This window comes from Alligator sinensis, unplaced genomic scaffold (genome assembly GCF_000455745.1).
Source record: "Alligator sinensis unplaced genomic scaffold, ASM45574v1 scaffold995_1, whole genome shotgun sequence".
NCBI lineage: Eukaryota > Metazoa > Chordata > Crocodylia > Alligatoridae > Alligator > Alligator sinensis.
The window spans coordinates 303,864-329,901 of record NW_005842960.1 but is presented as its reverse complement, the minus strand read 5'-3'; the positions used below and the strand labels follow the sequence as shown (position 1 = coordinate 329,901).

Sequence of the window (26,038 nt, the reverse complement as noted above, 5' to 3'; positions counted from 1 at the left end):
GTGTCACAACCCAGTGATTTTTTGTGCCTCGGCACTATGGAATTTCCTGGCCACATGAGAGCTCCTTTGCACGGCAGAGTGTTCTGCTGCAATTAAGAGCCTGCGTGCAGGAGAGTTCCCGCCAATTTGCAGTTTCCTATGCAGGATGCATTTCTTCTTTGCAGCACAGAAATGCACGGTGCAAAGAGTTCCCGCTATTCGGATGCAAATTTGTGCCCCGCTATTGGCCAGTGCTAAATTATTTCCACGTGGCGGCTAGTAATTGGCTCGCTGGCCGTTTAAAATTCCGCGCGACTTCCGCCCAAGTCGAAGAACTTTGAGCATGCTGCAGAGTGCCTCTGAAGTGATCTGACTTGCAGCTGCCGATCGATAGACTGATCACCTATCGATCTTTCTTTCCGTCACTGAGCGCAACCCCAGACGTACCCCTTTCCCCGCCGGCTTCGAATTGGGGACGGATTAACTGGCTTGGGCCCCGCCAGCTGGAGCAACTCGTGTGGTTGTTACGATGACCGGACCACCTGCGTCGTGATTGCAAGCGTCATGAGTAAAGTTTTTTGCAACCAATAAGTTGTGTCTGCCTCTCCATTCACCAGCCCACCCTGACGTACGAGCATAACTCGAGTCGGCCCTGGCCGTCCAAGACAGGAGGAAGTAAAGAAAGGAAAATTGCTCACTGCAGGACGGGAGGAGGAACAAGGACGGCGGGGAGAGCCCGCGCAAGGCATTGATCGTGCCTTAAGTCACCTGCAGCCGGCGGATGACATCACTCCCAATTGCCAGCCGGCGGAAATAAAGGGGCCAGCGGTGAGAAGGAGCAGGGGCGTGTGGGCACCAGGAGAGGGCCTGACCGGTGGTGTCAGCCGGAGGCACGGGATGCCGGAAGAGACTGCACGCACCGGCTGCGGAGGAACAGAGGAGCCTAGCAACAAGTCAGCGCCCGGAGCCAGAATAACAGCTGCAGGCACGCCAGGACACGAGCCGGTAGGAGTTCCCAGGGCACAGGGAGGTCAACGGACTGGGGAAGACACAGAGGGAAGGCAGCTACGCTGGCAAGACCCAGAGAGAGGGCTGCTGCTCTGGCAAGACCCAGAGAGAGGGTTGCTGAGTGGCGAAGACCCAGAGAGAGGGCAGCTGCAAGGCAAGGACCCAGAGAGAGGGCGGCTGTGCTGTGGAAATCCAGAAAAAGGGTCATGACAGCAGCAAACAGTAGAGGGAGTAGTGTTAAACCTGGTTAGGTGGAGCGGGGCCACAGAGTAGGGCCACGTGGAGGAGGCTCCGTTAACAAGCAGAGGTGTTGAGGGGCTATCTGTGCTCCATATGGAAGCCTAATAGGGGTGGGACGGTGCCTCTCTCAGGGCTAGTGAAGTTTGTTCTTTGAGTTGTGTAGGGTGTTTTATGTTCCCCCGTATTAGAAGGGGATGAGGTGGTGTGAGTCTGGAAGACTGAGGGAGTGAGAGGTGAACTCATCGAGTATTTAGGGGAGCGTGCGGTCAGTTGCAGAAGACATCAGTGATCAGCCAACTGACGAGGGTGACCGCACTGCACGAAGCCCCACCCACTAGAAGATTCAAAGTCATGGCAGGAGAGAAGGGGCAGCCTGCGGCGTGTGTGAAGATCTCCCATAAGGCCACCTGCAACGGCAAGGTGAGTACCAGCAAGCCTTCAGATTAAGGAGGCTCGAGGTAAGATATACGAGGCCCGGCGGGTGCAAGGCTAAAGATAAAAATTATACAAACTGGTATAAGTGATAGGAAACTGGTTCAAATCTGTAACACAACAGAAGCTCAATGAACATAAACCACTTTCAAAATGGCCAAAACCAGTCTAAGACAAACCTGGATGGACATAGTATCAGACTTAACTGCTTTAGGTTAAATCAATTTATTGAACTTCTGTGCCAGATCCCTTCCAGATTCAAGTTAACTCTCAGTCCCTCAGGATCCTAAGATGTTATGCCTCTCCTTCACAACCTCCCCCTTCACAGGCCCAAGCTGTCTGATCCATCAGAGAAGGAAGGTATGCTCTAGTGCCCCTCAGCTTCTGACCTGGGCCACTGCAGGCATGTGGCTGCATTTCTGAAAACAAAAGTGAATATCTGTTCACTTGCTTATCAGTTCAGTCTATACAATTTAAAGTAACCTGCAGGCTAAGTACAGCCAGTCAAAAAGCGTGAGGCTGAATCAATTCAGTCTTTGCAGGTTAGTCTAAATTGCACAGATTAAATTGAAGTAGAAATGAATAGACATTTACCTTTGATACAGGAAATGCAGCTATATGCCTGCAGTGGCTTAGGCCAGAGACTTGGGGGCACTAGAGCACAACTCTCTGACTATGTGTTCACTTTCTCTTCCTGCTGCACCCAAGGTCTCTGGGATTTGCAGTCCAGAATTACAGCAACAGGACTCTGCAGGGTTGCTCATCACTTCCTCTTCCTGCTTCCAGGTGCCTCTGGGATTTATAGTCCACGGTTGCAGCTGGGCTTGTTCCCCTCCCCCCATCCCCCCCAGTCAACCAGCCCTCACTGCTCCAGCTAAGGAGCACACGAGTGGGGACAGCCCTGCTTTCTGGAGCAGATAGCACAACCTAGCCCAGGGTAGAATGCATGCTGAGACACTGATTTAACTTGAACCAGGAAGTGGTCTGGGACAGAAAGTTGCACAAACTGATATGACCCAAATCAGATAAGTCTGACAGTACATTTAATCAGGGTTATCTTAAACCAGTTTCAGCCATTTTGAAACTGGTTTATGTGCACTGAAATCTATTCTGCTTCAGGTTTAAACTAGTTTCTCATCACTTAAACTGGTTTATGTGCAACTTCGGTCCCTAGCTGAAAAGATTGAATAGATTCAGCCTCAGGCTTTGTGACTGTCTGTGCTTAGCCTTAATGGAGTTTTCTTTCCAAATGGTTAGAATCAAAACCTCTTTTACAATCTATAGCAGGTATCACCTGAACTTCCTAGTGATGGACATACTTGGCTTTCTTAGAATGCTAGGGCTGCCAGGCTCTGGAGCGGGCTCCCAAGGGAGGTGGTGCTCTCCCCTACCTTGGGGGTTGGATAGATATCTGGCTGGGGTATTATGATCCCATCTCTTATTCCTGCCCAGGGCAGTGGGTCAGACTTGATGATCTGTTCAGGTCCCTTCTGACCCTAGAAACTATGACACTATGAAATGTGGACTGCATCCAAAATAAACTCTTCATCAGTCTTCACTACCAAATTTCATCCAATTCAATAAAGCTTAAGCACTTTTTTATTTTTAATTTTTTTGAACTAACTCATAGGCTTCAAGACAGTTTAGATATGCAACTCCCTGCAGCACCGCCTTCCCACCAACCCCAGCACTTAGCACAAAATAAGCATACAAGTTTGCCTCTGTAATTTAATCCATGCCCCAAATTCTCTCCTGTTTCTCAGGATTGTGCTAGGTTTGTGATATAAGAATGTGCAATATGAGACAGCAGTAAAGTAACTGGGTGGAACAAGGGAAGGCACAATTTAGCCTTCCCTTGGTGCCAACTTAGTGGGGGTGACAACTTAGCAGGGGTGCCGATATGGCTCCCTTCCCTACAGAAGTCTTTTCCAAGGCAGAGGTAGCACTGCACAGTCCATCGAGGAGCTGGGTAGGAGCAGCCCCATGGCCTGCAGTGTATCTGTGAGGGTAGGGTGAGCAAGGTGAGTGGAATGTCCCTAGTTCTATCCAACCCAACCCCCACCCTGAAAGGCTTGCTGTGAGAAAGACACAGGACTGCACCCAAATGGGTATCTTAGGACCATGTTATATATTAATTTTAGGTGGCTCCTGGAGCTCTTAGCCCCTAGATTGTCCACACATTAACACCTGGAAACTACTTTTAAGCACTCTTTAGGCAGCTTAAAGTTATACTACACCAGCCTAGGTTTATCCATGTTACCCAGCTCACATTACACTAATGTGTAGCCACTCTAGGCAATGCATTAGTGTAAACACCACACCCAGCCCTCCTCCCCTGCTGGCCTGGATCAGGCCTACTGCCCCACCCATCCACCTCAGCACCACAGATCCCTGCTTATTGCCCCCACCCTGCCCCCTATTTACTTGAGGCTGGCCTGCACTCTGTCCCAGGGGAGCAGGCAGGGAAGGGTTAACCTGCCTGCCCAGTCCCCACCACTTCTGCCCTCTGGGTCTGGCTCTGCCCAGAGAAGAGAAGCAGCCCAGCAACAGTGGGGGTTGAGCAGCCAGGGGACCAGGGGAACCCTATAGGCATGGCAGAACCAAGGGAGCCCCAGGAGCCTGGGGAGAAGCCCAGAATGGGAAGGGGTGGGATTCTTCGTTTTCAGTCCCTCCTGGCTCCTGTTGGCCTAAACTTATGACTGCTCCAAACTCAAGCTAGCACTAACACTGATCAACACTTGAGCAGCTCACAATGTAATGTGTGACAAGGCCCTTAGTCTTACATACAGCCTGACCTTATTTTCTTTCTTGGATAAGGCAATATTCTAAGTATTGCAGCTCCTGTTTGAAGTCTGCTATAGGTCAATTAAAATTAAATTCAGATACAGTGGCAACTAGGGCTGTGTGAAGCTTCAGTCCCCAATTTGATTCAGTGGAGATTTGGCTTGATTCAGTGGACAAATCTCCAAATCTGAATAGAATCAGAGGACCATTTAATTTCTCCAAATCAAATTGGAACCCTCCAAATTGATTCGGAGAGATTTGGAAAGATTCGGACATAGACACAGCTTTAACTGTTTTTTTCTACATACCTCTAGGTACAGGCAGCTCCTGAATGCTGTGATGCTGGGGCACATACTTCCAGTCTACTTCCAGGTTTGCTGCTGAGCACATGGAGGGCCACCCGCCCCCCCGCACACACACACACTCCTGTGGGACACTCCATGCACCCCAGCAACCACACTGGTACCTCAAGGAATGTAGAAAAAACTTTTAAAGCTGTGACTGTCTGAATCACTGATTCTCTGAATCAGCATCGAATCTTCAGATTCAGATTCAGCCAAATCGAATCAGGAACAGTGATCCAAATCAACTAATCGAATCACTGTCCCTGATTCAGGCTGAATCGAAATCGAATAGGGCCCACTTCAAACACCCCTAGTGGCAACTGCTGGTAAAGTATAGCATGACTGATGTGGAATAACTGTCCTTTTGAAGCTTTGGAAGCAGACTATTTGTTTAATGCTTACAATCCTTGTTATTGTACAACACACACAAAAGCAAAAGACTATCCTGCTCAATTAGAACATAAGGGGCAAATTTATCCACTGCTTATTTCCAGTTCAATACCTTTTTAACTTCCCTAATTTCACTGGTGCAAAACTAACAGTGAATTAGCTCATCAGACAACAGTTTCTATGTTCATGTTCTCTGGCCTGGTTGATTAAGTATCGAAACAATAAATAGTTTTCTTACATATCGCCACAGAAACTTCCTTTCAGTTTCATCATCAATGACAGCAAGATCACCAAAATTCTTCTTGCAGAATTCCCGACCTTTTTCCATAGGAACACTGTCCGTGCTGAAATAGTACTGCTTGTCTTTATTTATAATCCATCCATCACTAGTAACCTTATATTCTTCAAAATAAATAATACGGTTATATGTATTGTACCTTCTGTACAAGCTTTTCTCAGTAAAATAATAAAAATACATTTAAAAAAAAAAAAAAAAAACTTACTGGGAGCAGGAGATTCTGTTGGTTCAGGTTTTACTGTTGCTCCTGTAAAATAAAAATACATAATATATTTCATAGGAATGTTCCATGTCTGATGTTTAATTTATAGTCAGTGATGGATTAAATGTAATAGAGTAGAATTTGTTAACTGGTATGTTCTAATTTCTGAAATAATCTGCAGGAAATTAAGTAAAATAAAATAAAGAAATATCACTATAAACTTAACTACTGCTTAAGAAAACTTTTTTAGGCACTGTTAATAATTGATCGATAATTAATTAATAAAAATCCTTTTAGTCCTTAAATGCAATATATTTATGGTAAGTTCCCTTTAAATGTGTTGGAACTGAATTCTTACTGTTTCAATATGCATGGGGCACAACTTCTGTATGCCCCACACTGCTAAATTTACTAGGCCACTTTACCTTGATTTTGTTAATGCAAAAAGACAATACAATCTGAAAAATCAAAAATTAGTAAAATAATAAAATACTGGTAAAATAATAGTAAAATAGTCACCCACATAAACTTATTTTCTCCCCGCCATGTTGCCTGAATTGTGAGACAGTCTTTAATTAGACAAGCACATGCTGCTGCAGCAATGATCAGAATTATGTCTTGAATAGGCTGTTGTCTGCCAGACATCTTGTCATTTATTGCAGAAGCTGGGAGTGTGGCATGGGATTGCAGGGAGAGGATGGTTTTATAGCTAAGCCAGCTGAATGCTTTTTTAAATAGCATCTTCTTTCACAAAGCATCTATGTGATGCCAGGCAAATCACTTTAACCAAACATTTCACAAGTAATCACTAGCTGTGTGATTCTTGTTTTCTGGGTACTCCACTTGAGGTGCCAGAGTTTCATCTGAGGAAGTGCTGAGTACATACTGCATCAACAGAAAATGTGCTTGTAGCACATTCAGGGCTAAATAGCTCACTCATGGTCCTTCAGTGTCCTTTTTCTGGCTCACAGACCCTGTTTATTATCAATACTCCCCAGGGGCAAGCTGCCTCCAGGCACGAGTCAATCCACATAGGCACGTGTCACTGTACAAGCACACAACACAGTGGTGTTTTCCCAGACCAAAGGGAATGCCTGGGTTAGGGTCTGCTGCTACCAGCCCACACTCCTTCCTTTTCTCACTTCTCTCAAGGCATGCACACAGTCTCTGATGCACACTCAGTCTCTGGCCGCCTCCCAGGAGAAGGCAGTCCAAGCAGGATCCTTGGGCTCTGCTGTACTGACCAGCCAGCTCTTGCCCTCCTGGCCATCTGCCTGTCTCGGCTCTCGGCCTTCCACTCCCTGCTGTCTGCCTGTCTTGGCCATCAGCTCTCAACTGTCTGCCTGCCTGCCTCTGGCTCCTCTCCCTAAGAGCCTAACACACTGCCTCTGCCAGTCTCTCACTCCCTGCCATCATCCCTTTTAACTTTCTGTGGGCTAGCTCATTATCTGGATCAGCTGTCCCAGTCCTCCTGGGCAATCTGTAACCAGGTTTTACTGCCTGCACCTGGATTGTTGCCCTTGCAAGCCTGAAGACTGCCTCCAGGCTCCTTGAGCTGGCAGACTGCTACACAGCTACAGTGCTTTATACACATAAAGGCTTAAGGTAAGTGGGGAATTGGGTGCCCTGGAAGAAGCACAAGCAGGTGAGGGCAACAGGGAAAGCCTTCTCATGCTTCCTGAGAAAGACATGCAATTGGCTTGTTATCTCAAGTGTCTGTACATGAATGTACAGCGCCTAGGAAACAAGCAGGAAGAATTGGAAATCCTCACAGAGTTAAAGAACTGTGATTTGATTGGAATAACAGAGACTTGGTAGGATAGCTTTCATGACTAGAGCACTGTCATGGATTGGTATAAACTGTTCAGAAAGGACAAGCAGGGGGGAGGAGGAGGAAGAGAAGGAGGAGGAAAAAGAGTTTCACTTTGAGTCAATCATACAGCTCTTTTTCATAGAGATCCAGCATGAAACTGGAGATAGGCTTGTTGAAAGTCTCTGGGTTAGGGCCAGAGGAGAGAGCAACAAGGGTGATGTTGTGGTGGGGCTCTGCTATAGACCACCAGACCAGGAGGATGAGGTGAATGAAGCTTTCTTCAAATGGACAGAGGAACTTTCCAGATTACAGTTCTCATGTGGGACTTCAATCACCCTGACATCTGCTGGGAGGGCAATACAGCAGTGGACAGGCAATGCAGGAAGCTTTTGGAGAGTGTTGGAGATAACTTCCTAGTGCAAGTGCTGGAGCAGGCAACTATGGGCCATGCTCTTTTTGACCTGTTCCTCAGAAACAGGGAAGGATTGATAGGGAATGTAGTAGTGGATGGCAACTTGAGCAGCAGTGACCATAAAATGATTGAATTTAGGGTCTTGAGAAAAGGAAGGAAGGAGAACACAGCAGAGTATGTATCCTGGACTTCAGAAAAGCAGGCTTTGACTCACTCAGGGAACTGATGGGTAGGATCCCCTGGCAGGCCAGCCTGAGGGGAAAAGGAGTCCAGGACAGCTAGTCTTATTTTAAGGAAACCTTACTGAGAGCACAGGAATGAACCATCTCAATGCGCAGGAAGACTAGTGAATATGGCAGAAGACTAGCTTGGATTAGCAGAGAGCTCTTCACTGAGATAAAACACAAAGGAGGCTTATAAGAAGTGGAAACTTGGACAGAAAACTAGGGAGGAGTATAAGAGTATTCAGGCATGCAGGAATGAAATCAGGAAGGCCAAAGTACAATTGGAGTTTCAGCCAGCAAGGGATACAAAGGGTAACAAGAAACATTTCTAGAAGTGTCACCAACAAGAGGAAGATCACGGAAAAAGTGGGCCCTTTACTGAACGGAGGAGGCATCCTAGTGACCAATTACGCAGAAAAGGCTGAAGTACACAATGCCTTTTTCACTTCAGTCTTCACAGGCAAGGCCAGCTCCTAGATTACTCCATCTGGCAGCATAGTTTGGGGAAAAGGTGAGCAGTCAACTGTGGTGAAAGAAAAGGTTAGGGACTATTTAGAAAAGCAGTACATATACAAGTCCATGGAGCCAGATGTAATGAACCCAAGGATGCCAAGGGAGTTGGCCAATGTGATTGCAGAGCCGCTGGCCATTATCTTTGAAAACTCATGACAATTCGGAGAGGTCCCAGATGATTGGAAAAGAGCAAATATAATGTTCATCTTTAATAAAGGAAACAAAGAGGATCCAGGGAACTACAGCCTCAACTCAGTCCCTGGAAAAATCATGGAGCAGATCCTCAAGGAATCCATTTCTAAGCACTTGGAGGAGAAGGTGATTTGGAACAATCAGCATGGATTGACCAATGGCAAGTCATGCCTGAACAACCTGATTGCCTTTTATGATGAAATGACTGTTTCTGTGGATGCCAGGAGAAGTGGACATGATATATCATGACTTTAGCAAGGTTGCTGGTCTAAGGACATAGGCAGAAAAGGTTCTTTGGGTAGATGTGACATTTTTATTAGACCAACTAAATAGTTGGACAAAAATTATTTGCAAGCTTTTGGGCACAAACACCCTTCAGCAGGCATAAGGAGACTTTGTGGGTGTTATATGTTCACCAAGGTAGAAAAGAAGTTAATTTTCAAGTTTACAAGTTAATTTGCAAATTTTCGTTTCCCATTTGCAGGAAGAGAAGGAAGCTAATGACTCATTACATAATTGTGCTCCAAAGTATTCTGGTACAATAGCAATGAACATAACAGAAAATCCAATGAGGAAATGAACAGTTCTGTCATCAGAACAGGGTTTGAACAGTGCACAGTAAACAAGTCATGGGGCCAGAGTGGCACCAACAAACAATGAATGAGGCAAGAAACCTTTGAAACAAAAACATTATGGGATATAATGTAATATGGTATCACAATACATATGCATAGGGATGCCCAAAATTAAGGCTGAAGAGATAACTGGAAGAGACTTTCTCAATTTTAAGTGTTTGACTTTGCAACTTAAATTAAGTTTTTAAATATCATTTTACATGTAATTTGTTAGATATCTTCCACATTTAAAATACAAACAAAAAAATCAAAACATTATCACATAGCAACATACCAACCCTTCCACCACACAGACCTGTAAAATTAAAAGAGTAACTGATAGCAATAGTAGGTTGGGATTCCCTATTTGGACCATCACAAGAAGGAATGGGGCATTTTGCCAATGGATTTCACGAATTCAAGCTGGGAGCAGAAGAATGGCAAGACTCAGCAACCAGGCTTAGATCATTTGTTTATAATGATTTAACTTCCAGAAAAAACACCTCAAAAGGTAGTAATTTCTTAGAGGAATTTCTCACTGCATTTTCTATAAATCTTTTCATCAGCATGAAGTTGATTTTTTGGGTCTAACTAGCAGTTTACTTTCATTAATAATGTCTCAATTTCCATCCAAACTCTTCCAAAATAGGTTTCTGTGATGAAATAATTGTCTGAGCTTTGTTAACTACATGTTATTTGCATGTAGAACTGTTCAGTTTGATGCCATCATAAAATAAATGTTTTCCAAAGACCTGAACCTGGACTCAAGCAATTAAACTCTAAATATAATGTGTTTGGAAAGGTTTGAACCAATGGAAATGAAAAATCAGATGTGAATTTGAAATTCAGTCTACTTGGACTTGTGATAAAGAAAGGAATGTCATTTGTTTGGTTAAATCATGGAAAAAGAGCAAGACAAAGTCTCAAAGAAAATAGCAGGGACCCAGTAAGATATTCTGTATCTCTGAACTTACTGAAATTAAGTGAACTAATGCAATTTTTACATTTCATTTTTATACACAATATTCCAGAGATAATTTTACAAAGCTTTAGGCTTTTTAAAGAAATATCAGCTTCTTGAGGTGTGTGGTGAAGGGTGGTTTTTGTCCCAATTTAAAGAGGGAAGTAGTCGTACCTTTTTTTATTTGACAAATCCAGGCATGTAAATAATCACAATGCCTGTCATTCCATAGCATGCTAGAATCTCCAGTAAGCTCCACACAAAGTTCAACTCCTTGATAATTATTTGGCTCTCCAAAGGCCCAGTTTTCATACCTCACCTGTCGTGAAAACATAGTTTGGTTACAATTTTATTCATATAAAAAGGACATAATTGGGTTTCATAGTATTAAAACAGAAAACCAAGATGGCTTTCCAGTGTTAATGTAACAGATCAGAAGCTGGAATTTCCAAACAAGATGTAAAAATGTTGATTTTTTTTAATTCTAAATTGTTAAATACAAAAACAACAATTTATTGTACAACAGAAGTTTTGCAATATTTCAATTTGGAACCATTGGAATGTTTTGTTTTGATAACATTAAAACATTTTGATATATATAATATTAAGATTACAATTGTTACATTTAAACTTACAATATAGATAAAGAAAGTGCAATGAATTTAAATAAAATCAAACCAACACATTTAATTTTAGCAAAATATTTCAACTTTATTGAAGCAAAACAAAGAAGTTGAAACTTTTTCTGGAGAAAATATTGTTAAATTATGATGTTCCTGTAATACATGTCAGCATTTTCTGATAGAAAACTGCCCCATCAAAATATTTTAACCACCTTTATTGGAAATTGAACACACCCATAAAATGCACTATTGTGTTAACTCTAGTTTTACATCTTTGCTTTAGTAGAGTTACTCTGACATACAGGTAGTAAAGCAGAGACCAACTTTTTTGGCAAACATGCTATAAGTCCACATGTGCCACAAGTTAAACCCCACCCCTCTGAGGGCACGTCCACATGAGCGCGCACATGCCTCTTGCCCCACATCAAACCCCTTTGAGGCAGGGCAACAGGCATGTGTGGGAACAAAAAAATGTTCCCCGCACTGCAAGCTTGCAGTGCAGGGAAAAAATAAGACCCCTGGATATCCAGGGGTTTAAAATTTCAATGTTTTAAAAAGTGGGTAGAGGCAACTGGAGGCTCCATGGAAATGCTCTGGCTGCCAGAGTGTCTCATGGTTGGCCCTCACCCTGGTGCTGAAACATGCGGCCCTTGTGAGAGGGCCAAACCCCCTGTTGGCAGGGCCATCACCCTGTAGGAGTGCAGCAAAACATTTATTCATGAATTCATGAAACATGTATTTAGAGTTCACTTTATTATTATGATGAGACTTGCTTTAACACTGTAGATATATCAATAAAACATTGTCCAACTGATTGCTGTCTCTGTCTTGCTCTCTGTCTTTATAGTGGTCTTTTGTTTTACTTGTGGAGAAACATGGATTTGGGGGTATTTTAGAGAGTGACTTTGAAAAATCCCTGATAAAAAAAATCCCAGTTTGCCAATAGGGAGCACCAGAATTCCTGCTAGGGAGGCCAGTGGCAGGACCCTGCTTGCTCAGAGCTGGCACCTTGGACCCAGCTGGCTGTGGGTCCAGCTGGACATATGGGGCCAGGAGGACATACTTTGACAGTTCAAAGCAGGCCACCACACCTGGAACATCTTCCAGGTGACAGCTGCCCAGATGGCTAGGCAGGGGGCACAAATGGCAGTAGTGCCCCACAAAGGCCAACCCTGCAACCGTAGTCCACTGGCAGCTGGCCCAGAGGGGCAGATGCCTCTACTGGCTCTGAAGTCCCCATCTGAGTCTGGCAGGTGCGTAGCAGGTCACAGTCAGGCAGCAGCCCCCACTGCCAGACTGCTGCAGTGGGTAGAGGGTGCAGGGAACTCTCACGGCCGCTTCAGCAGTCCAGCTGGCACAAGGAGTAGTGTCTCCAGGTACCAATTGGCTGGGCTCCAGAAGCTCCTGAGAGCTAGTAGCCCTGAGCTACTTGTCAGGGTGGCTTTTTATACTGCTGGGGACAACACAGGTGCTGGCCCCAGGCTCTAGCTCCCCCTGGCTGCAGATCTGGGAGGAGCCAGGCAGGGTTATTTTGCCCCAAGTGGCACAATTTGCTCCATGACAAAGTGCATGTGCAAGCACATGCTGAAGCAAAAAGCCCCAGCTCAAATTTGCACTGCCTCTATTTGAACTGCCGCAAGCACACATGCTTGCATGTGTGGACACGCCCTGAGTGTCACACTGACTCCTGCCTCCTCCACAATCTGCCCCTTTGTTCCCTGACCCCATCATGATCAGCTGCTCTGCTCCTTACCCCTTCCCTTATCAGCCATACAAAACAAAAGGATAAAGGAGAAACTATCCATGGTTCCAAGTATCACAGAAAATATTTAGAAATATTTCTCATTATACTTTGCATCTACATTAATTTTGTCAGTCCTGCATAATGAGAGATGGCCAAGAAAAAAAAAGATTGCTGAAAAACCCTTCTTTCTTAGAACAGTCAAAGGTACTTTAATATTGTGAATGTAATCCATGTATAGAAACTATATTGTCTTATTATTTTTATCCCCTTCCTTTTATTTTAATTCCATTTTATAAATAAAAAAAAAGTAGTATATTGCATGCTCAATCTAGTTTTGAGCTTACTATTCAGTTATACCAAAGCTAGTCGATGCATATGATTGGGAATAGAAAGACATAACGGACAGATCATCACATCATGAAAAAAATATTCTTGTGAAAAACAATTACTCACTGGAAAACCATCACTCCAGGAAAATCCATCATCAGGATTCAAGTAAAATAAACCAATCCAGAAATTTTGATGATAGAGTCCACTGTTTCTAAAACATTCAATAGGGAAAAAGGATAAGCAAAATGCACACATACAAAATAAACAAAATTATCACCTCAAACAGTTTGATAAACTCTTTGTAAAACATTTTCTTAAATTTGTTAGATTCGTATGCAAATACTGAGCATCTGTCTCCAGATAATTAAAAAAAAGAATTATTCACAACTACCAGTAGCTTTGATAAATTGGCTGATAGCACTGAAATTTTAACTGGAACAATAAATATTACACTAGATTATAAATTTTCAACTTAAACCAACTATTTCAGAAAGGATCAAAAGGTAAATTTCTCCTTATTAAGGTGAACTCACGTGCAGATACTTACGCTATAGAGCGCCATATTGCATACTGTTCTTCTTTACCGTTAACCGTGGCCAGATCTCCTCCTATAGCTCTACAAAAATCTCGAGATTCAAACCAGGTTTTCTTTTGTTCTCTTGAATAAGGCTATAGAAAGTATATTTTATAATCAGATAGAGTACCTTGTATGCATCATAAAAATTAAGAAACCTTTGCCATTTTTCCTGTGGTAGGATGTCATAACAAGTCAAAAAGCAAATCATGCAAAATTAAAAATAGGTTATAAGTATAACTGAATACACTGACTCTTTCTCACTTGGAAATGTTTGCTTCAGGTAACAGGAGAACACTTGGGAGAGCAATATTTGCTATATTACAACACATGAGGAAAGGCCCATTTAAAACTTAAAGGACTTACTGGTTGGCATTTAAAAACTTAGAGAACTAGGTGGCATTTCAGTGATGGATTAGGTACCTCTTCTATATGTGGCTTGTAAATAAGTCTGTAAATACATTCAAATGGCCTAAGAGAATTCTCCCAGGTTTGTTTTTCTGGTAGAGAAACTTATTTGCAGATGCCAGAACAGCAGGGATTTGGGTTTTCTGTTTGCTGTGAGAAAAGGTGGATTTTCTCCTTGAATGGAAAAAAACCCACAAGTTTTCCCCTTTAAAGGAGAAATCACAGATTTTCTCCTTTAAATGAGAAAATCATGGATTTTCCCCTTTAAAGGAGAAAATTGAAAATTTCTCCTCATTAAATTGAAGTCACAGTGCAGATACTCACACAGATCACAGATTTTCCCTTTTAAGGGGGGAAAATCATGGATTTTAAATCATGGATTTTTCTCCTTTAAAGGAGAAAAATGCAGGAAATTACAGGTTTTCCTTTGCAGACTGGCAGAGTTCTAGCCTAGGGCTGCAGGGAGCAGGATGCAGGGGGTGCCACATGCATACATGCACATGGCAGCCAGGCAGTGTGCTGGAGAACAGCTCCTGAAGCACCCACAGCTCCCTCCAAGTAAGTCTATAGAGTTGTGGGGGGCACAGGCAATGTGTTGGTGGGTGGGAGAACACAGACGATGCAGCGAGGTGGGGGAGCAAGGCAACATGGCAAAGGGGGCATGTGCCCCCTGAGATTCCTGTGCTGCAGTGGGGTGCAGGTCTGCAACAATGCTGAACCATCTCTGGAGAAGCCACCTCCACCACCCAGCAGGCAGAACCTGGTGCAGGAGGGAGCATTGTGCTGCCATGGACCCCAAGGTGATGCACCCCAGCCCACCCAGCAACAGCAGGGGGCACAACTCTGCAATACCACTGTAGCCACTGCTGTGCCTCACCTTGGTGTGTGGCATTCCCTTGCACCCCAGGTCCCACCCACTGGGCCACAGAGGCAGCTCCTTTCCAGAGCTGGTCCCACTTGGGTGCGGCCCCATGCCCAGTTTTACAATGTAAAATTGTAAATATATCAATAAAAAATTGTTTTCAACTGATACCTACATATATAGTGGAGTTTCACTTTAACTGAGGAAAAACACAAATTTTGGGGTTTTTTAAACAGAGAAAACCACAAACCCCACTGAACAGACATTTGAATGCTGAACCCTTGAAGACCAGGGAGCTTGCAATGCTGAAGCTACAAAGCCAGGTGGCCTCTGCGCATACATGTCAGCATCCTCTGACTTCTTCAAGCCTGTAGACAGATGACAGCAATGCACAAACCATCATGGCTGATCCACCGTTCAGGGTTGACCTGTGTCTCCCTGCAGGAGAATGTTAGGATTGTGAATACTAGGCCAGAATATCAGAGTCAAATGAATAACATTGTCTCCCAAAGGAAGGAGCAGGGACAAAGCACCCTGGGAGGCTGGAGGACTCTGCTGTGCCTTCTATCAAGAGAAAACATGTATAGAAATTTGCTCTCTTCCAGGAAGGATTTAACCTTTGTCATTCCTAGGTCATTTTTCTCTCAGAGCAGCCAGTTTTTTTCTGGGAGAAAGATCCTGAACATCTGTACACATGTGGTTTCTCCTGAGAAAGCTGTGACATGCCCTCAGTTTACAGAATACTCAAGGATCATTTCAGTATTTATATGCATGATTGCCTTTATGCCAGTTATTATTGTTTACATTCCTTTTGCATTTATTAACTTCAAGTACAATATCTACCTAACTCAAAATTAAGTACACTGACTTTGAAACAGAAGCTGATGCGATTGTTTGAATCCCAACCACCAGGGCATGTGGGGACAGGAGTTGTAGTAGGTACAGGTGGAGGCGTCACTCCCTCAGCCCACTGCTTGCAGAGAAATTTTGCCTTTTCTTCACATTTTATAACATCCCATAATCCACCTGCAATTCCAGTTCGCATAGCAACACAACCAGGCTTTCTTCCTTTTTGTAAGCAAAAATATAGAAAAATCAAAATTGCATACGATTTGGATTCAGTTCTGATATTACAAAAATATATATTTCTGCACAAATTCAAACTCATATTCAAACAAACAAATCATTAAGATCATTCCCTGAATTTGTGATTGAACCATATATTGGCAAACTGAATAAGTGTATGTCATCCTGTCACCCTTTAACAGCCAACCCAATAATGGTTGAGAGCACTCAGTGCCTCCCTCCACCACTACCACCACCCTCCCTTCCCTGGGCGCTCAGTGAGCTTAGTGTGCCTCTAAGCCAGCACTGAAACACCACCATCTGCAGTTTTCTAAACTCAATTATTTTTTTGATGCTCTGATCTCAGCTATGATCCTCTCTGATGAGCATTTTGTCTGTATATATGTTACATTCTTTTGCACATACATTGTAGGAAACATACAAACTTTCAAAGCCAGTAGGCATTTCTGAATGACTAAAATATTTGAACCTAAATCTTAAACCTAGTAACTTAATAAAAATAATATAGAAATTGGTCATAATGAATGTAGCCCATCCTTTGCCAAAGGCTAGCTCCAGAGTTGCCAAGCCCCACATTTTTTTTTACTGGCAATCTGAAAGATTTTTACTGACAACCATACATTTTTACTAATGCATATTTTACATAATATAAATATAACCCTTCTGCCAGCTCCTAAACATCAGTAAGAGCCAGGCTCAAATTTAGGGTTTTAATACAGACCACAGTCTTATGTGACTGCAACAATAGTTTTACACTGTGCTGTCTTTATCCCAGGGGTCCCTACTGACCCTACACCCTGACACTTGCAACGGAATCCTGTCTCAACCTCAACCTGATGCCTGCCATCCCTGCTCCCCGCAAAACTAACACAAACTTTGACCTATAACCTCTTACTCCTCCTGCCCCATATCTCTGTCCCAGCCACACTGCACCCTTCCTTGTCCTGCCCAGTCCTCAGAATGCCTGGGAAAGCATGGTCCTGACTACCATTCAAGCGAGCAGCCAATGGAACAAAGTGGCAGCATGTGGCTATGGTGGGGGAAGGGCACTGTGGAGGTTCCCATAGGCCACAGTCCTGATGGAGAGCTCCCTGCAGGGCACCTAGCTGTACTCCTGCTCAGACACATGGTGGCTCCACTCTGTCCATACATCAACATTTGCATCCAGCTTAATTCAGACAATGGACCTTCCATCAAGCTCACAGCTGCTTAGTTTTTTTCTGGACAGCTCAGATTTTTAATTGACTTTATGGAGAAATGTTACAGCTTTTTTGTTTTGTTTTGTTTTGTTTTGTTTTGGGGGGGGGGGGGTGTTGATAAGGACTGGTTGGTAAATCTGGCCAGCACAATGCCCGATAGTACCTAATTGTTGAAAATAAAGTTTAAGAGTTCAGAGGTGCAAAAACTCTTGTTTTGATCTTCTGCTACAGGGTGACTTATACTTGAGTAGTTCACTGTGAATATACTGAAAAATCCTCAAATATCAAAACAATTTAAGAAATCTAATGTTTACAGGAAAACCTGTTGGTAAGAAATTATATTTTCATCCTGTACATGCCTATATTTTTAAGATGAATACTTAAAATGCCACAGATAACATATAGGATTTTTTTTCTTTAATCTCTTTTGCCCCTAAACATACAGCACTAAGTTACCTTGCACTAAATTGACTGGCCCATAGATCTTGATTTCAATTTAAACCTTTACCAAAAAGCATGAACCAGCAGGCTAACATAATGCAGGCATCATTCCACCATTTATGCCAAAGTAACAAACTTTCTAATGACAAAACCCTACCACCAAAGAGCCAGTGCAGTCTTTTGGTACCAAATAACATGACTAGATGCTATTTTCAATGTACTTTCATATATACCAGGCATTTCTGAATTCCAGTGGGTGAATAAGACAGATTCACCACTTGTCCACTTGAAAGTCCCTTTTTCTTGTATATCTGAAAGGCCAATCCAAAAATATTTTTCAGGCCTCAACCCAATCAAACTAGTCAGATAGGCTTGTTCATATCTGTAATAAAATAAAATAAAATATTGAATTGATATTACATCTAGATTTAATCAAAATGTGTCATTTTCATTAAATGATTTATGTAAGAGTTTATAAATGAGTGGTTTATTCAGACAAAGCAAAGGAACATAATATTTATGAATAAATATTGTCAGGCAAAAGGCAGAGCAGAGTAGCAACTTAAAGACTAACTCATTCAGAAATAAGTCTCTAATTCTGAATTTAGATTAATACAGCTAACTACCACTCAATAAGTATTGTATGAACTTTGAAATCAAATCACTTCTTCCTTTTTTTCTGTAAACAAGATTACATGGTGGAGGAATGAAGTGGAGGTGAACAAAGGAAGGATAAAGAAGAAACCCTGTTTAATCTTAGTTCTTAGACTCAGGGTAACTGAAGGATGGAAGGGGGGCATCAGCCCCAGGTGCCAACTTGAAGGGGGCACCAAAAGGCCTCTGCCTCCCCTTCAGTCTTTGCCATGTGTGAAACATCTATGCACTGCCCAGCCAGAGGCCACAGATATGGGGACACTTGGGGTAGATAAGATAACCCTCCTTCTCCCTTCTCCCTCCCCTGCTCTCCAGCAATTCCCAACCCCACACACACACACAAAGGATGGGAGTTTTGCTCAGGGTGGAAAGGTCATTACCTATGCCACTGCTTACAATAGCTACATATTTAATTACTTGTTGCTATATACAAGTCAGTTTGATGTTAAACGAGGAACAAATATCTATTTCTGAGCTTTTTAAGGGTTTGAAGGCTAGAAAGGAAATAAACCAAAGCGTGATATCTAGAGTAGCATTATAAAAACTTAAATCTACTTAAATTAACAAGCATGTAAGCTGAGAACTGAGACTCACAAAGACAAAGTGCCTAGGACTAGAGAGATGAAGAGAGAAAGTCAATTATAACAAGTTTAAGAAATACCTACAAGGCTCATCAAAACAGTTACAATCTTGAAATGTCAAACTAATTAAACATACATATTTGTATAATTTGAAGGCCAGATGAAACTGGCTATTGATCATTTGCATTAAATTAGAAGACACAGTGCAGGCAGTTCTCACACTTACGGCGCATTACATTCCTGAAAAAGATGCTGTAAGTCAAAACAATACAAGTCGAATCAGATTTTCCCATAGAAACAATGTTATAATAGGGAGTTACGTTCCTGACCAAGCGCCTGATGCCCTACTTTTTACAGAAATGACCATAAACACCATATTTAAATCAATGATTTAATCAACTATAAATGATATACACTGTACAGTACAAAGCTTTCTAAAGTGTACTGTATATAAATCGATTAAACAGGGCAATACAGCAACTAATCACATAAAATTTTATTTAATCAGAAGGTGAAGGCACACCTTCATCAGGGCTATGGAATCCAGAAGAGCTTCTTTGGGGAGATTTTTGTGGAGACTTAGGGCCACTTGATGGCTTTTTCATAGTTTCATAGTGCTTAGGGTCAGAAAGGACCTAAGCAGATCATCAGATCCGACCCCCTAACCCCAGGCAGGAATGGGTGCCACAGTCATATCACCCCAGCCAAATATCTGTCCAGCCTTCTCTTGAAGACCCCCCACAGTAGAAGAGAGTACCACTTCCCTTGGGAATCCATTCCAGAGCCTGGCAGCCCTAACTGTAAAGTAATGTCTCCTGATGTCCAGCCTGAACCTTCCTCTAACAATTTGTAGGGGTGTAGGTTGTAGCCGTGTTGGTCTAAGGACATAGGCAGACAAGGTTCCTTGGGTGAATTTGATATCTTTTATTAGACCAACCCAAATAGTTGGAGAATAGTTATTAAGCAAGCTTTTGAGTTCAAAAACCCTTCGTCAGGCTAAGGAAGTTTCAGCAGTTGGTGTGTGCTCTTCCTGGATGGAATGAAAAGTAAAGAAGCCAGGGGCTGGGCTGGGGAGTCAGTTGCCAGGCAGATTATAATGTATCAAAAATCCAATGTCTATGTTTAGTCCATGATTATAATTCATATATAATTAATAATATAATCTGCCTGGCAACTGACTCCCCAGCCCAGCCCCTGGCTTCTTTACTTTTCATTCCATCCAGGAAGAGCACACACCAACTGCTGAAACTTCCTTAGCCTGACGAAGGGTTTTTGAACTCGAAAGCTTGCTTAATAACTATTCTCCAACTATTTGGGTTGGTCTAATAAAAGATATCAAATTCACCCAAGGAACTTTGTCTGTCTAACAATTTGTGGCTGTTACTCCTAGTAACCCCAGGTGGTGGCCAGGAGAACAGAGTCTACCCCAATTCTCGCTGGCCCCCCCGGTGAGTTTGTAAACAGCCATCAGACCCCCTCTCAGCCTTCTCTTGTGGATAGGTTCAGACCCTTTAGCCTCTCCTCATAGGGCCTGCCCCACTGCTCCTTGACCATGCGAGTGACCCTCCTCTGGACCTTCTCAATGCTAGCCACATTCCTCTTGAAGTGCGGCACCCAGAGAAGCTGATCCAGAAATGTTTGTTTTACTGCCTTCTTTTTCTCACTGTAAATTTCCCTGTAGTGCTGTAAGTGTGAGGATCCAGCACCATAAGTAATAGCACGGGTGTAAATGGCGGAGCACCGCAAATGCGATCGCCATAAGTCAAAACGCCATAAGTCGAGGACTGCCTGTATACATACATATGCCCACATACAGGACAATTCAGTAAAATGTGGTTAAATCATCACTCCAAGCGGATCAGTACTAATACATAATTAGCCACAGGTGAGTAATTATCCACTTTTAACTTTTCATGAGATGCATTTTGACATTTAAAATAAAGACAAAAATATTACAAAAATCATGGGTGCAAAAAGGATTCCGTTTGGCTTGCTATATAAGAACTGTATGATTATGTAGATAAAAGCTTAATGCGAGTCTTTCTACCAAGAATTAAGGTGCTTGCAACATAGGAATTACGTGATTATGAGGAAGTAAAGTAGGTAAAGTTTTGCTTTTCACTCTTACATTCACTTAGCACAAAAACAGAAGGTACATCTGAAAAAATGTAATGCTTGTTTGTGTATGTCTCAGTGAGCCAAGAAAAGCTGAAGTTTTCAATGCTTTGTAAGATCAGCTGGCTTGAGAGGTCCTACAGAAGGCATAAGTTAGTAGTTCTCAATTATTAGAAGCAATTCCATTGTGATTTAGTCTGTTTACACATAGAAATGACATGCTTGAACAGCTGATGAATGTGCCAGTGTTCTGTGTATTAATCAGTAGGACAGGCAGAGGTTTAGCTCACTAAGACCACAGTAACAAGTTATCTCATGAAAAATTAACCACATTTTAATGTACAGCCCATGCAATGTAGAGCATATACTGTACAGCCCATGGTATGTAGAGATCTGTCTAGACACTAGAAAACAAATATAAAAAATTATGAAGAGCCATATTGACACAATGGGCTTTGCTTAGGAGCTAGGAGCTCTCAGTCATCCAACATGTAACATTCAAAGCTGTGTATCACCAACACATGTGACATTTTACACAGTTGCATGGTGATGGATTCTCAGGTACAAAACCATTTACCCTTTGCTTAGTTTGTTTGTATGTATACTTTTAAGGATAAGTGTAGACATTCAGGGGGGAGGGAAAATTAGGGGGAGGGGGATCAGATTGAATATGGCTACCTAATCTAATTTAGTTTGCCCAGGGGCAGATCCTGCACTTAAAACCCAGTCTTAGTGTTTAGAAACCAATCTAAGCCCATAACAGAACAGAAGTTCTGTGCCCACAGACCAGTCTAAAAATGGCAGAACCCAGTCTAAGATAGACCTGGATTGATATACACTCAAACTTAATTTATCTAGGTTAGACCAATGCATGGAATGTTTAGATAGTTACTTGTGCAGCCCCAGGGCTGCTAAAGCCCAACTGCTGACCCCAGCCCTGAGGCTGTGCTTTTCCTACCCACCCCCTTGCTTCAGGCTATTTTTAGTCCCCCCAGCCCCTTGCCCCTCACTCCCTCCCTGGAACAGCCCTTCCCCTCAAACCTCCCATCCCACAAGCCACCTGAGTGCCAGATTTATCAGGGACATGCTTTATGCTGGCAGCTGAGAAAGAAAATATCAGTGAGGTAGAGGGCGGGAGAAATAGGGTGTAGATTCACCAGGGGGGTGGAGGGGAGAACCAGGGGCCTAAAAATAACCCCAGGTCCCACCCAAGCCCCCCACCACCCCAGACTCCATAAACTCCCCTGATCCTGCCAAGACCTCCCAGATACCACCAACCTCAGGTGGACCATGCCTCTCTTGCTGATCATTCCTGCAGAGCCCACCTGCCCCCTGACCCTTCCCATGGATCCCACATGCCCTCCCCAATTCCTCCTATGGACACTGCCAGCCCCCTGATTGCTCCCATGGATTCTTCCTGTATCCCCAATCTCCCTGATCACTCCTGCAGTTCCCACCTGCCCCCCAATCCCTTCTGTTGATGCCCCCCAATCCCTCCACAGATGCCACCTGCCCCTCCAAGCCCCCTGATCACTTCCACAGAGCCATCTGCCCCCCATTCCTCCCATGGATCTCCAATCCCCCCACACCCCCTGAGCCTGCTTGCCCTGCCATCCCTCCAACTCTTTCCTCCTGGCTAGCCCCTCCTCCCCCCATCCTGACTTCCCTTAGATTGGGTGGCCATTTTTAACTCAATCTAACTTCCGCATAACCTCTCCAAATGTCTGTACTTAGCTTGTATGCATACTCTAAAATATGACTAGGTAAAATGGCACCTTCTTGATCAGAGGATTTGCTTCCCCTATCACATTCACATCAGATCCTCTATGGGGCACATGATTTACAAGGAGAATCTAATGAAACTGGGTTTATTTAGTCTAGACAAGAGAAGACCAAGAGGGGATTTAAAAGCAGCCTTCCGCTACCTGAAGGGTGGTTCCAGAGAGGATGGAGCTAGACTGTTCTCAGTGGTGGCAGATTATAGAACAAGAAGCAATGGTCTCAAGTTGCAGCAAGAGAAGTTTAAGTTAGAAAAAACTTGCTCACTAGGAGAATAGTAAAGCATTGGAACAGGTTATCCAGAGAGGTTATGGAATCTTAGTCCTTGGAAGTTTTTAAGATCCAGCTAGACAAAGCCTTGCTGTGATTACACAGTTGGGGATGGTCCTGCTTTGAGCAGAGGGTTGAACTAGATGGCCTCCTGAGGTCCCTTCCAACCCTTATTTTCTATGATTCTATGATTCAGAGCCATAGCTGCTCATTTGGCAACAAAAAATAGCTTTCACAGACATACAATTTACTAAACTTGGCTAAACCACCACAGCTAAGAAAGATCAAACATAATTCTCTTTAATTGTCATTGATTGAAATCTTCATGAAATTGAAGTTACACACCATTGTTGGCCCTATTTGTAATAATGGGACTGCTCCAGTACAGAAGAGGGACTAATTTGGTCTGTAGATTCTTCAATAGTGATTATTCAGACCGGTCCCTTTTGACTATGAACTGAACTCAACCCCTTGGATTTAACCGCAAGCACAATAATTTTGAGAAGGTTAATATGAAGACCTAATTTCATTTCTCATACTTATCTCTAATTTTTATCAACATCAAAAATTTTATTTCAGTGATCTAGATTATTTTAAAACATTACTGATAAAATCCTATCAGCCCTCAGATTACAAACCCTTTTATATACCTGTCTTCAACACTAGCTAGATTAGCCTGGTTTCTTCCACAGGTCTGATTAGCTTCAGGAAACGATGCAAATGTACTTCCAATCAGGTAACAATAAAAACCATGTCTTTTCCAGCCCTGTCAAAATAAATATTAGGCAATCACACAAAGATTGGAATGCATTATAATCTGCTGTACTTTATTTTAAAAATTATTACAAACAATACTACAGCTAAGCCCTGAAACAACTAAGAAACAATAAGAACAAGTCAGAAAATAAGCAGAGAGAAGAGCATTTAGCAAAGCAGTTCCTTAAAATAAGTAGAATACAGAAGAGTTTTGTTTGGAATAAGGAGCTGACCCAATTTTCCTGAGGGATAACTATTTCAGAAAAATGGTTTGTTAAACAAAAAAAAAAGGCAGAATGTGGATTATCACTGTCTTTTCTCTACCCAGCAGTAAAGCTGCTTCATTACCTATATGAAGAAACAACATGAAGTATTCCATCTGAAATTTTAACCTGGTTCAACACAAATGCATTACGGCATACAAACTCTAGAGGACAGAAATATTTAATGTATAGTCCATTTACAGAAAAGTATGAAATATATTGTGTTCTTTAAAGTATCAATATTTTTCATTAAAAGTTACTCCAACAATAACAATGCCATGTACTCTGCATAAGTTCTTGCCAAGTTGTACACACCATAAGTAATCATTAATAACTTACAACTCTTTATATATTTGTAACCAGGAACAAAAACTTCTGAAAACATCATTGCTACAGCATGTGTACGCAACAAGCTATAGCATATAATGATTTTTTTAATGTTTCTGAATAAACCTGTTTTTTCTCCCTAAGGGATCCATAATGACATCCCCAAAAGTTTCAGGCTTGACTACATTGCTGTCTGCTTTACTGACACACAGTGCACTGCAATATTTTGTCTAGAGCAGTGCTTTTCAACATTTTTCATTAGCAGATACCTCAATAATTTCAAATGGAAGTACAGAGCCCTTTGGAAATTTCAAATGGAGGTGTGCACCCCTTTGAATTGTAAGTGTGGGAATTCACATACTTCTGATTCATCATAGTCAACTTTCGTGGAGCCCTTAGACAGCCTGTGAACCCCTAAGGGTTTGCAGACCACAGGTTGAATACCACTAGTCTAGAGAACATATTGAATTAGTCAAAAGGGAAAAGCCATACATGAGAAATCAAGTGTAGCATGATGTTTTGCAAAGCAAAGGATATCCCAGCTAATATTAAAACTTTCCTCTAACATTTTGCAAGCCAAATATCACAAAATTTGGAGTGCAATAGACAGTAGAGCTGCTGTGACTTCCCAAATTTCTTCTTAAATTCTTATGTTTTCTCAACAGGGAGATGTGTTTTCCTTTACTATCAAGGAACATACCTGTAAGTTCCATCAACCAGAGACAATAGCAATATGCACAAGGGCCCCCAGCATACCAAAATTTTGCCAGTCTCCCTGGAGTACTTGTGCAGCAGAGGTGGGCAAAATGGTAGATCTGACTGGGAGCTAGACTTCATTTCCCAGCAACCCCTGCCCGTGTGACTGGGGCCAGCTTCCATGGACACCTCAGCAGCAGCCCTGCTTTGTTAGCAAGGGGCTAGGGTTTCTGTAGAGACCAGCCACAGCAGCAATGGCAGGGCGGGGAGCTGCTCTGAGACCAGGCTAGGTGCAGTGGTGACAGTGTGGTCCAGAGCCAGGGCAGAGCCACATTCTGCAACCTGCATGCTCCAGACCAGGGGTCAGCAAAGCCCGGCACACATGCTAAGCATGGCATGTGAGGCCATTTTCCTCAGCAACCCATGGTCAGCCCCAGCTCTGGGTAGCTGCTGCCAGCAACAGAGCCTGGGCTTCTCGCAGCAGGGCTTGCAGCATCCCAGCTGCCTGCTGGGAGCAGCCCGGGTTCCTGGCTGGCAGCAACTACCCAGAGCCATGGCCGGCTGCAGCCGGGAGGCTATAAACAGCTGTGCCAGGCTCCAGAGCCCAGGCATCAACTCTGTACTGGTGCATGCATGCGCACCTTGGAGCAGGCAGTGGGGGAGGGGCCTGAGGCAGCGCAACCCTGGGTGACTTCTATTACCCGGACATCTCGTGGGAGGATCGCTCAGCAAAATCTGAGCAGTCACAGAGCTTCCTCTCGTGCGTGGATGACCTCTACCTGACTCAAGAAGTCTATGGGCCAACGAGAGGCAAAGCGCTGCTCGACCTGGTACTGGCTACTGGGGATGACCTAGTCGGTGACCTAGTGATCGATGGGAAGCTGGGTGACAGCGACCACGAGCTGATCACCTTCACCATCCGCC

At 43.1% G+C, this 26,038-nt stretch overlaps 1 protein-coding gene across 5 annotated transcripts in view; it reads right to left on the bottom strand.

The window, feature by feature from the left end:
* The window catches only part of LOC102382687 (macrophage mannose receptor 1-like), a 136,772-nt gene that overhangs the window by 54,101 nt on the left and 56,633 nt on the right, over window positions 1–26,038 (bottom strand). For all 5 annotated transcript variants that reach the window (XM_014526091.2, XM_025192669.1, XM_025192670.1 and 2 more), the window contains 8 exons: window positions 23,723–23,838; window positions 17,907–18,055; window positions 15,816–16,015; window positions 13,651–13,772; window positions 13,227–13,314; window positions 10,581–10,725; window positions 5,681–5,722; window positions 5,416–5,579 (listed from right to left, as the gene is read on the bottom strand). In XM_014526091.2, coding sequence (XP_014381577.1) covers window positions 5,416–5,579; window positions 5,681–5,722; window positions 10,581–10,725; window positions 13,227–13,314; window positions 13,651–13,772; window positions 15,816–16,015; window positions 17,907–18,055; window positions 23,723–23,838 — 1,026 coding nt within the window. The remainder of the gene's footprint in view (window positions 1–5,415; window positions 5,580–5,680; window positions 5,723–10,580; window positions 10,726–13,226; window positions 13,315–13,650; window positions 13,773–15,815; window positions 16,016–17,906; window positions 18,056–23,722; window positions 23,839–26,038) is intronic.